Source organism: Trachurus japonicus, chromosome 18 (assembly GCF_045865225.1).
Source record: "Trachurus japonicus isolate A0001 chromosome 18, Traja_1.0".
NCBI lineage: Eukaryota > Metazoa > Chordata > Actinopteri > Carangiformes > Carangidae > Trachurus > Trachurus japonicus.
The window spans coordinates 26,059,384-26,072,280 of record NC_140924.1 but is presented as its reverse complement, the minus strand read 5'-3'; the positions used below and the strand labels follow the sequence as shown (position 1 = coordinate 26,072,280).

Sequence of the window (12,897 nt, the reverse complement as noted above, 5' to 3'; positions counted from 1 at the left end):
TTACTTTTGTCCTCTCAGACACGGGGCTGTAGGTCTGATCCCTCGGTCTGAGGCCTCTCTGTGTGGTGTTTTGCATGTTCTCCCTGTGCCTGCTGGCTTCTCTTACAGACATGCACACAGGTCAATTGGAAACTCTAAAATCTCCATAGATGTGAAGGTATTTGTCTCTATATGTCAGCTAGGACTGCCTGCAGCCCGCCTGGAGCCATGCATGGATAAGTGACATAGCTGATAGATGTGCTCAACAGTGATTACATGTAATGACTGCAATGCTGGCTTTTGGACAATAGAGGGCAGTGATATAATGTTGAGTCTAAGAGGAACACTGCTGTGAGAAGGAGAAAGACAAAAGGTTCAAATGCTAACCAAGCCTGAGCTTCAGACTGTGTGAGGAGGCAAGGTTGGAAATGGCTTTTTATTTGTTTGTTTTTTTGGATGAATCCTGCTTGAGAGAGAATTAAAGGAGACATATTACACCCCCTTTCCACAAAATCATCATAGCGTTAGTTCTGGCAGGCCACGACGTCAAGCTCTAAATCAGCATCAACAGCATAGCTGTCAACACCGAGCAGATCAGCTGATGGCTCTGCTGACTCCCCGTGCCCACTCCCTATTGGGGAACTGCGTTCAGAGCGCGCTATTTAAACTGCTCTAGTCTGACGTCACCTCCCTCGCTGCTGCTGCTTCCTCTGCTGGCTTCTTTGCAACCCACCTCCACCCCAGCTCTTCCCGTTATCTGTTATGAATCCCTATCATTGTGTCTTGTTGGTTGCTCTGCTCTGTCTGGGTTTTCTTTGCTGCTGCGCTCCCTGCTTATGCCCTTCATGATGGCTCATGAAGGGCAGGAAAGTGCTCTTCCTGCCTCAGGCTCCCAGAACAGTACCATACCGCCAAATAAAACTTGTGCAAGTAAATAAAGATTATTTTGACATAGTGGTCCTGACTGAATTAAAATAGTTCCCAGGTGTCTTAAAGACATGTCTGTGGCATGCTTTCGCTTTGCTTTGGTAATCCAAATATATGTTAAAAAGCCTTCAAAAAGTGATATTTCCATAATATGTCCCCTTTAAAAAGCTGCCTTAACATGTTGTTTGATGAGAAGAACGAAAGAAGGATGTTAAGAAAGGCTGAGCTCCACTGTGACACATTGACCCAAACAGAGGAGTGGACAACACCAACCCAGGTTGTTTGGATGATGCTCTCAAGAAGGATGAAAACTGGATGAACACATGGCAAAAGCTATGTACCATATCATATGTACTATGATTAGTACATCAACACAGAAAAAGAAAAAAAATATGCAAAACCCTTACAGATAGAACAGAATACCGGTAGTTTTGTACAGTATTAATCCTTTGCAGGAAATTATTTTTGTCACACAACGATTCAAAATGACCAAATGAGCCACCAAAGGGTTAAAATGACCGCAATGTGACACAAAATGAGACACAAATGACGCATAAAAGACATAATGAGACAGAAAACAAACATGGATTAGCAGCATGAAGCCACAGTGTAGCCTGAACAAGCCTGTCTCTCACTGCCTCAGAGGGAGGATGAGAAGAATGAGTCCACAAGACCAAGAACACAGTCCACTGGCCCTGTCCTGCTGCTGCTGCACAAAAGCCAAGTGTTGTTGCATAAGAAGGCTAAAGATGGAAAAAGACAGGGGACATGAAGAGAAGGGCGCCATCCCCCTCATTTGCGCACTCAGAGCTTTTCAGGGAAAAGCCGTGGGCCCAGCATGTTTTATTGCTAATGCCTCAGTGACTTCCAAGGGCACTTAAAGGACTTCAATCATTAGATTTGCACTCCACTTGCTCACTTCAGACCCAGAGGAGGCCTCCCAAAAGGGAGGGAGAGCCCCCGGGAGAATGTTGTTAGTGCCCTTCTTTAGGCTGATTTAGCTGTTTTCTTCTTCACCTCCTATTGAGTGTTGAGCAACGGCTAAACCAGAAAGACAAATGTGTGTTTACGCTTTTATAAAGGGAGAGTAGTAAAGAGAGAAAAGAGAGAGAGAGCAGAGGGGGGGATGCAATGTTCTTTTTGTATTCTCCGAAATCCAGGACCTTGGGTGGAAAAGCAGCCAAGAGGACATCCTATAAATCAGGTTACCGGTGGCAACAGCACTGGTAGGCCTGGGGACCGGCCCCTGATCTTCTCCCTGCTCATCTTCTTCCTTCTCTTCCTCATCTCACACCACATTCTGTCCCTGTGTTTCTTATCTTCATGTTTTTCTTCATTGTTTCTCCTTCATATTTCTCTCTCCACCTTTACCTCCAGAAAAACCTCCCTCCTCCTCCTCCTCCTCCTGCCCCTGCTGCTTGTCAACCTCTGAATCAAAGTGAATCTGACTCCTTGAGCCGTCGGGTCATTCCTCCCCACGGCAACAATGAGGCATTTGTTGGCCTCTGCAGCAAAACCTTGAGGCCTGTTTCTCCAGCCTGGATACAGTAGAGGGGGAAAAAAAGAATTATAGTGAGAGAAGAGGTGGGTGAAGGTGGAAGGAAAGGGCAAGAACATGGGAAAATGAAAGAATGGCTCAATGTAGACAAGTTGTGAAAGAAAGAAGGGGGGGGACAAACCTGTGAGAGCAATCTAAGCGACGCCTCATTACATTTGAAATAGGTAAGCCAGCCAGTAGGTGAGCACATTCCCATTAACCTGTTGGTGGGGAGAACTTCCTCCAGGCTTATGGCTTATTACTTCCTCTCCCACTGATGCAGGGCCATTGTTTAGCCCCAGTGTGAAGCTGCACACACTGCAGCACTGAGCCGGAACTGTGATATGAACAATGCTCGCCATTGTCACTTGTGTTGCTTTCTTTCACATTCACTGCGGGAAGTGGCTACAGCTCACGTGTTAATGAAGCAAATGGAACCAATATATCATAAAATATAATTAAGTTACATCTAATTGATTTCATTGATGAAAATAATATATATAAAAAAAGAAATGTGGCCAAGAATGCTTTTTTGGCACTGATGCTGCTGAGATCATCCAATCTCCTTATATACAGTTTTATTTATATTATTTATGTATTCTGAGTTTTATTTTATCCCCAATAAAGTTAAAATTATTTAACGTAATTGAAATATTAAATTAAATGTAGAATTTAATGTAAAATCCTAACATAACTAAACACAGAAATGTGTTGCATGTAGCACAGATGACAGAAAATAATGGTGGACTTGCATGGATGTAGATGTGTGCATTTATTTTTTAAAGCTTCTATCTTCAAAGCAACAAAGCACTGAACAACAAGTGTGTTGTGCATGTTGCTCTTGTGTTGTGTGTATTTGCAGCTGATGTGTTGTCAAAATGATGAAGATGTTTCCTGAACTTGATTATGTTTTCTTTTTAAGTTATTTTCAACATGTTTGCTTTTATTAAATAGGACAGTGGAGGAATGGGAGAATGATGATTATCTTGGTTGGGAGTTGAACCGGCGATCTCCTACACAAGGACCAGAGCCCATATGGGGCATACTCTCTAACACTACTAGAACACTCTGTTGGCAGTGTTTCTTTACATGCACTATGTTGGGCGCTCAGGGCCACCGTAGACTGTTTATGATGTATTATGTCTTAATGGCGGCAGCAGCCAGGGCTGGATGTGTTTTCAGGTTCTCCATGAGGATTTATGTCCTGGTCTTATGAGCTTGGCATCTTGATAACGCCTCATAGACATTTCTCCAAATTTGGACAAACATTCACTTGGACTGGACAGAATTTGATGATCAAGCTCAAAGTCACTGTGATTTCACAAAACACATTTGTGGCTACAACTCTCAAATTCATACACTTATCCTATCTAATGGTGAAGTGATGACATGAATGTCCCAAAGGTCAAGTGTCAACTTCATCATGATGAACATGAACATGATCATGATGTAGGCCTACTGAAAAGACACTTCTGGCTATTATTTACTGCTGTTGCTCAGGAAGCATGGACATAAGCATCATATTTTCGTGCAGCTTCAATTCAGGAATTCTTTATTATGATTATATTTTTGCCAATTAGATAACATTAAAGTTCTGTCCATCCTCCCCTCTCCTCTGTCTAAACTCACACTCTGGCACTGTGCACACCTTACACCATGAAAATTCTTTCCTGTGTTCTCATCCAGCAGTTTACAGATCTTCTTCCCACATCACCGGACACACAGAGCTCATGAATGTGCTGGGAGGCAGTCAGCAGCATGTGATTGGTGATCTGGACTAGAAAGGACAGTATGGGAGTTTACTTTGTACAGAGACATGGGTCTTGAGTTATGGCTTCAATCTGGGTCAGTGGTTTCCCTATAGAAAGTGTAATGTTAATGTGTATACAGGGAGACTGGGGATGGTTGTAACATGGGTCAGTTGTAACACTTCCAGTTTCTCCAATCAGAAACAAATTATGAATCATCTGATTCACTCTATATATGCTCAGTTTAGTCCTTATTCTGTATATGAAGAAGTAGCTCCCTGTGGCAGACACAAACAGTTTTAGAGGGGAAAAAAAATAATTTTGAGGCATGAAAGTATTTTTTTAATCTCCATTTATCTTTGTGATAGAATCGCCGGCTTTGTAGTTAAATTCATCAAAGTTAAAACATGTTTATTGTGTGTCTATGTAGATATCTTTCATGCAAGTTGTAAGTGCTAATGTTTTAGTTGTTGCCATAAGGTAAGCTAGTTCATGGCTACAAGGGTCTGGGTTAGTTGTAGCAGCAATTAAGTATGTTAACCTATTCCAACCCAAATTTTAATTGCATTCATGTTTTCTTTGAATTGCAGTTTGCCTAGATCTTGAAAGACAAAGACAAAAGTGTTAAGGTTAAGGTTAAGATCAGACTATGGCTGACAGTAACAAATGTAGAGACACAGATACAGAGCTCCAAGATACAGACAGAAGTGTCAAAAATGTTACAACCATCCCTGTTCTCCCTATACTCTCTCTATGCTGGCAGAAGTGACACATACTGTAATAAAATTCAGCATCCTTATATTTAAACACACACCTCAAGCTTATCCAGTTGAATATCTGCATTTTAGCTTTATTCCCAGTAAATAATGTCATAAAACTGCAGACAGTAACACTTTATAATTATAAGCTTTAAATACTGAATGTGTCATTTATAACACACGAATACTCATTAATATGTAGTTTATGAATTACAGTTAAAATGTTTTACTCATCATTGGCACTAACTACTTGTAAACTACATACTAATGAGTATCCGTGCGTTATAAATGAAGAATTCAGTATTTATTAATGCTTAACTAATACTTAATGTGTACTTATTATAAAGTGTAACCCTGCAGACAGAATCATCACAGGTAACAGTAACAGATGAAATGTGTGTGTCTGTTGTGAAGCTGGAGCCTGTGCAGACTGTGACAGGTCTGATTGAAAAGGTTCATGGAGACACTGAGACAACCTGTTGCTTTGCTGGAAGCACACAGGAGAACATTTCCCAGCAGCGACTCCACCACACTGAGTCGCAGCTCCACGCATCAGCACTCAGGATAATCACACACCCACTTCACACCAGCATCACCCACATCTTGGACAGCCTATCCCTTTCTACCGAAGACCCCCGGCACACAACTGCAGCAGCTACACCCGGACACCACCGGCGACTTTTGGCGTGATTTTGTGACAATTTCCCCCCCAAGAGTTTGATAGAAATTCCCGGAGCTTTTTTTTACGACTTCCACAGGGTGACACGGACTCAGGATCATTTCTAAAGTTAGATTCAGCTTTAAAAATTAAAGAATGGCCAACTCCGGTATTCAGCTGTTGGGGTTTTTCCTGTCGCTAATCGGGATCGTGGGGCTGATCATCGGGACTATCCTGCCGCAGTGGAAGATGTCAGCGTACATCGGAGACAACATCATCACAGCGGTGGCCATGTACCAGGGGCTGTGGATGTCATGCGCCTTCCAGAGCACCGGACAGCTCCAGTGTAAAATCTACGACTCCATCCTGCAGCTTGACAGTAAGTCAGTCTATGTGTGAGAGAAAAAAAAAAATCCTCTATGTAGTTTATTCTTTTTATTCTAATACCTATTTATCTTCCCCTCCTTCCTCCACTTATTATTATTTTAAATCAACCATCACTGCTATAAGAGTTCTAATAAACTTATATTCAACTGGTGTCACAACACCGGACTGTGTTGTGTTTCTCCACCTCGACTGATCAGGTTAACCACCTCAGGGTAGGCCTAAAAGCTGCTCATCCAGGGCCTTTGCTAGGAATTCTGGGGCCCCTGAAAGAATACTAAAGTGGGCCCCTGACTTTTCCACTTTTTTCTTAGACTACTTATGTATTATCATTTTTTATTTAGCCTACTTTGTTTTGATGTTAATATATGAGTATTAGTCAGGGTCTTATGCAGAATAAATCAGTCATACAAAGATTAGACTACTGGGGTTTTTGTGGGCCCTACTGGCCACTGGGCCCCTAGAATTATCATCACCTTTCTCCCCTATACAACGGCACTGTGCTCTTCACATCACTCTTTAATTAACCACCATACATTACTGCCATCCACAGACCCCAGTACAGTCCGTCACTACAGAGGGACATTGTCTTCCTGAGGAGGAACCTCACCCATTGTCACATTCTAGGAAACCCACCCACCTGCTAACACACATACTTCTCAACACTTTGTCTCTGAAGCACTCATCCAGGATGATCCATCACCCAGGTGTCACTGCTCTGTGATCAGTGATGGGAGGTGAAGACACACGGTGCTCACCTCTGATTCAGCAGAAACAGTCTTTAGAATAAAACAGTACAAACACCGTAAACAGAACAATGTTTCAAACATCCATGGGCTGCAGTGACCATGGTAACTAAACCAGAGTGCCCAAGTATCTCGACCCTGAACATCGACCATCACACTGATTTATTGTGTATTTAACAACAGTTTTATCTTCAGGAATACACACTGGTTCTGGGTTTGTGCAGTTAGAACTTAACTATGGACAAACAGATACTCTTTTTTCTCATTTTGAAAGAATTTCCGATTTAATTGAAGTGATACTGCATTGTGTTCACTGCATAGATTTAAACCAGACCACCAACCAGATAAAGTGGACCGGCCTTAGGTTACAGACCCCTGGTATGAAACCCAAGACTGTTGTGTAGGTTGTGTCAAACTGTATATTCCTGAATTAAAACAAACACAAGGTCAGTCACAGCTATTTTTTTTTTAGATTTGGGTCTCTTTGGTGTTAAATCCAGCCATGGCCTGGTGGTTGACTAAAACTGTGTGGAACAGGTGCATTTACAATCCACCCCATTGTTCCCCATTTCTCACCATGTCTCTCCTCTCCATCCTCTTCTCCTCTGGTGTCTCTCTACCCATCCCTCCATCCCTCCCTCTCTGCTGGAGGGTTTTGTTTGTTTGGGCAGGGCAGGGATGGCCTAGACTGGCACAGACTGGTTCTAGGTGGACCGAGGGTGGGGGTGGGGGGAGATGGGGCACCCTGTGATAGGTTTATAGCGTGAGGAGGGGGGATGAGGATCGTGACAGTAGTATTTCAATAGGCTTCCACTTCTCCAACAGCAACTGTGAACCAAAAGAGTGTGTTTTTTTCTCGGTGCGTTCATGTGTATCTCATTGTTTCTCTTCCAGGAAGAGTCACAGTAAAGTGTCCTGTCAGCCTGATGTTGATCTAATTCACAACCTCTGGACACTCTCATAAAACCTCTTAGATAGATAGAGGGATAGAGGACAGTTTATTAGTTGTCATTGGTCATTTTCTAGTTAGTCCCTCCAGATTTACTCTGTGCAAACGGGACTGATGGTTTGACTTCATGTGGTCTTTGTGTTTCCATACAGTGCCCACATTCCACTAAACAAAAGGATGCGTTCACTGGCCCCCTGAGCGGAGCCAACACACACTTCCTATGCTCTTCTTCAACATACTCATTACTTGTTGTTTCCATCTCTCCGTCTTCCTCAGGTTCACTACAGGCCACTCGTGCCCTGATGATAGTTGGCATCATCGTGTCCGTCGCGGGGCTGGGTGTGGCCTGTATGGGAATGAAGTGCACAACCTGTGGAGGAGGCGACAAGCTACGCAAATCCCGCGTCGCCATGACGGGAGGCATCATCCTCCTAGTGGGCGGTGAGTATAAAAGAGCTCCTTTACAGTTTTCACTCATCTCCCTGTCATTGGTTGACAATGACAAGTAATTAGAGATGTTTGACAATGAAAGGGAAAAGCAACAGAGAGGTGTTGTTCCACTACCAGCTGTCACAACAACTTCCACATGTGGAACTCTACTACAGGCATGAGACACCATAACATACTCATTTATTAGGTGTTTAGACTCTGGTGGGGAGAAAAATACTCTGATTTTCAACTTGGTGGAGACAAAGGTATTCAGCATTTATTATCTGTTTCACTTTTATTGTGCTGTATTACAGTATTATACTGTATGTTTTGCAGTGGTCGTAAGAACACACAAAGACAATAAAGACAATAAAAATATAAGATACATAGAAGGAGGACAAAGGAACATTAAAAAAAACAAACAAAACATAAAACCACCAAACTTGAGTTAAAGGGACAATGAGGAGTTTGTCTCATATTAATGTGGATGAATCTCCGCTACCCACACTTGTTAATGGCTAAATTTTTGATAAATATATTGTTTTGTCTCTATCGTTATTTTGTTATTATTATTAGTGGTGGAAACGCTGGGCGAGCCAACCAGCGTTTCCTTACTTTCGGTTTCGCGAATGCTGCCCGGCGGGTCATGAGAATAACGCAGCCGAATCGCCGTTTATGGTCGGAACTATGACGGTATCTGATCGTCTTCGAACCTCTGATTTTCATTGTTGATGAATGAAAACATTCTTGGCAAGACGTCCGTCTTGCGCCGGTCCAAGAATTTCACCGTGTAGCTAAATAGTAAATGTAGTGTGAAAACACTTTGCTTTCCAAAACTCCTCGTTGTCCCTTTAACAAGTAGGCCTACAGGCAGCTCAACCAGGAGCACAACCTCAGGTAGGAAAAGAAATAAAATAAAATAAATATAAACTGGTGCTGTGACATAGCTTTGAGATTCATAATCAATACATTTATTAGACTATGTTTTGTATCTAGTCAGATCTTGCCCCCCCCCCCGTCCCACTTCTACACAAAGTTACAGGCGCCCATGCCAAAGTTGATCCAAAAACCTTACTGTTCAGACTGTTAATAACCAATAAAACATAATTTCATAAAATAAAGTGCAACATATGGGGGGGAAAAAAGTGTGTACCGATTGCATCCATCTGTAAGCATTTAATATGCCTGGAGATTTAAATAGGACTTTTAACTTTCACTACATTAAGAATTTGGAAACACTGCCAGCTTTTATACAAGCCCAGTGTATAGCCACAACACAGCTACTTTGTACTAGTTGCTAATGCCAGCAAGCTACTATTCTCCCAATGGCAATGCTAACATGACCCTGAAGCAGGTACTGTATCAAGCAATCTTTCCAGTGGTTACCAACTTGCGTGTGTTATCATGCTAATGCTGCTAATTAGCACTCAACCTACTGTACATGAGGCTGCTGGCTATGAGCTATTATGATATTGGTCATAGACCAACACATTTTATGATGATAAATACTGTATGAATGAATCACACATAAAGACAATTCTCCACCATTAGTAAACCTGTGGTGATGCTGGAGAAGTCATCACCATCAGTGACTTCAGTAACTGTCATGATAATCCATTTTATAGTTGTTCAAATCTTTCATGTTGTGGTGAAAGAAGAAATAACTCCAGAACCACCCAGTAATATAACGACTGTAAATGACCTGTGTTGATCCTTTCTGTAAGACAGACCTGGTTGCATAACAGTTCACATCCAAACTCACGTCATGGTCACGCTGCTTAGATCTCCTGTAGGCTACATCGTACAGTGAGTAGGAGGAGGTTTGATCCTGGGTCCAGAACGCTGTGCTCCCACTCTCCTCCTCTGCTCCTCAGAGGTCGTCAGACTGGATGAGACCAGAACTCCTGGCACTGACTCTGACATACAGGCTCTAACTGGCTCTGAGAGGCACTAAAAAGATAATTGTGCTGCAGTCGGTGGCGAGCTGCCTGGTGACTACAAAGGGGATAAAAGCATGTCTGCTCTCTTAGGTTTTGATGATGTGCTGATGGACTGATTGATTCTTGTTGTTGACTCTCTCTCTGTCTCTCCTCTCAGGGCTCTGTGCCATCGTGGCGTGCTCCTGGTTTGCTCATAATGTCATCCGGGCTTTCTATAATCCCTACACTCCTGTCAACACCAAGTGCGTAAGCCAAACACCCACCGTGTTCAAATATATAAAAGAAATAAATGTGTTAGATGAGAAAATCAATATCACTTACAGGTCTTAGCAGCTACAGGGAAGAAGCAGTTAGCTTAGCATAAGAAGACAGAATAGGGTGAAGTATCTTGGCTCTTTCAGAAAGATGAAAAACATTGATTAAAGTTACTAATTAACATATTATAATGGATTTCATTTATCTTGCTGACTTCTTAAAGACTCTGTGTCTGCAGGCTGTGGCTTAATATCTACTGTACTCTACTATTATCATACACTAATGAATCTGTGATTGAAATCCATATAATGTAATACTATAATAATATTTCTATTGAGGGATCATAATGAACTTTATTTAAATCTCAGTAAGGTCATTCACATTGTTGTAATGACACTTAAAGGGACACTTCACCCAAACAACTTTTTCATGTGGCGGCTTCAGGACACTTTGGTCAGTATGGACGAGCAGTATGGAGGTATTTGGATGTTTCATAGTGTGTGTTTTGGATGATTAAAAACTCTATCCGCCGCCATATTATGAAAATTTGTAGCCAATCGAACGCCCTGGAACTCCAAAAGCGCTTTGATAACTCCGAAAGTTCTCCAAACCCTTCCTTGGCATGACCGTGAGAAGAAAATTGGTGAATTATTGATTTTGGGTGAAGTATCCCTTTAAAGCTCCACTATGTAAATTAAAAAAAAAAGAAAAGAAAGAAAGAATATAACTCTTTTTTATATATAAATGAAAAGATGAATACATGAACAAACCCGTCCTTCTTGAACTAAAAAGGAAATACATAATTCACCAGTATACTGTATTGTCTCTGTCAGATTTGAGTTTGGGGCAGCCATCTTCATCGCGTGGGGGGGCTCCCTCCTAGACGTCCTGGGCGGAGCCATGTTGGCCGCCTCCTGTCCGAGAAAGAAGCAGGTATCCAAATATCCGTCCATGGCCGGCTCTCGCTCCGGACCTCCGAGCAGCACGAAGGAATACGTGTGAGAGCCCCCCCCCCCCCGACCTGGAACTCAGATGAAGAACCCCCACCACCCCGCCTCGTTTGGAGGAGTCAAACTGAAGGTGTATGGGCAGTGTTGTGAAGCATAGACAGATGCAAAGAGTTACTGAAATGGGACTTTACTCTCTTTACTTGTACTTCAGGCCTTTGATAACCCCTTTGATTATCATGCAGCATCTCAATTGTTTCATGAATGATGTCTCGCACCCCGTCCACACATTCCACAGTTGTTTACAAGTGGCCTTCGCAAACACATTATAATTGGATCCCCTGACTTAATAGACGACCCTCGTGGGCGTAACCTCTGGAACGGCAGCCTAAATGATGGAGTACAGCCAACACTTACACGTCCGCGTTAGAACCAGCATCTATTAGCATTTGCCATGTAATTGAAAGTAATCAATTCCAGTTGGGTGTCTGGGCTGTGGATCCAGGGGCTCAGGGTGACAATACAGTGTTTTATATTAACTGTGGGTGGTTCTAAAATAGACGGTAGGATGAGCAGGGTGTGACTTCACACACAGGGCTCAGTGTGTAGGGTGAGCGTTTCACACAGCCTCCCTTTTTACTACAACGTTCACGACAGGCCCTGCAGCTCTTCGTACCCGCCTGTTACAAACCCTGCTCACAGATGAAATATTTTCTTATGTAGTCACCGTAGCCACTGTCATATTAATAGCTCCTCTATGCACCAGCCACTGTAAGAATAAACACTCTATTTATTTTGTCAAATGTAGGTTTTTTTTGCTCCTGTGTATATTCACAATAATCTATAGTCCACTGTGGCCCTTTTGTAGCTTTCGGAGACTCTGTCATATTTTTTATTACGGTATTTTATGCTCTGAATAGTGTTTTTATTTTGAAATGTCATAGTTTTATACATTTGGCTCATCTAGCAATGATTAAATGAACATTTTTAACATGTCCAGCTGTATTGAATAATAAACACATTGCAAAATTCTTAATTAAGTGTTTTTCATAGTAGATTAAACTATACTCCGCATACAACCAACAAATCACACAAATGTATCTAAAAAGAAGTATTTGATATTACACAATAGCTCAGTGGCCACACTGAATTAAAAATGTGTTGTTCTTGTTGCTTGGTTGTTGGATGATGTATGTGCAGAGTTTGACACCAGAGAGCTGTTTTCACATTCATCTGCAGGCGGTAAGTTTCTCGTTGATACACTATATTTATATGTAACGTAAAGTCACAGGAAATTACTTTCTAAGTGTGATGAGGAAGCAGCAAACTTCTCAGACAGACAAGAGCGTTAACAAGATGTTATGTGTTGGTTTTACAAGGAAGTAGATTCAATTTATTTAAACTCAGTCAATTTTATGTGGAAAAACCAAATTGTGGCTTTAAGGTACCACTTTATATTTGCATCTCACCTACAGTACAGGACATGTAGGGCCTTTTTATAAACAGCTATATGCTGGATATTAAGGTAATTACTTTGGACATCTGTACTTTTGGTTACCACTTTCACACAGTTATATACCTACAGTATACAATAACTATAAGTTTGGTGAGGCTGTTTCAAGACACAGTTAGAAGAAACA

The 12,897-nt window shown here is 41.9% G+C and overlaps 1 protein-coding gene across 1 annotated transcript; it reads left to right on the top strand.

Moving 5' to 3' along the window:
* Window positions 1-5,563: 5,563 nt before the first annotated feature.
* cldn7a (claudin 7a) lies at window positions 5,564-12,291 on the top strand. The gene is made up of 4 exons (XM_085759793.1): window positions 5,564-5,986; window positions 7,963-8,127; window positions 10,213-10,297; window positions 11,144-12,291. Exons 1-4 carry the CDS (start codon window positions 5,764-5,766, stop codon window positions 11,310-11,312), a joined length of 642 nt encoding a protein of 213 aa, XP_085615919.1. The 5' UTR covers window positions 5,564-5,763; the 3' UTR covers window positions 11,313-12,291.
* Window positions 12,292-12,897: the final 606 nt, after the last annotated feature.

Coding starts and splice junctions, on each gene's coding strand:
- cldn7a (XM_085759793.1), top strand. CDS start 5,764: ATGGCCAACTCCGGTATTCAGCTGTTGGGGTTTTTCCTGTCGCTAATC. Junction 5,987..7,962: donor CTCCATCCTGCAGCTTGACA/GTAAGTCAGTCT, acceptor CGTCTTCCTCAG/GTTCACTACAGGCCACTCGT. Junction 10,298..11,143: donor TACACTCCTGTCAACACCAA/GTGCGTAAGCCA, acceptor TGTCTCTGTCAG/ATTTGAGTTTGGGGCAGCCA.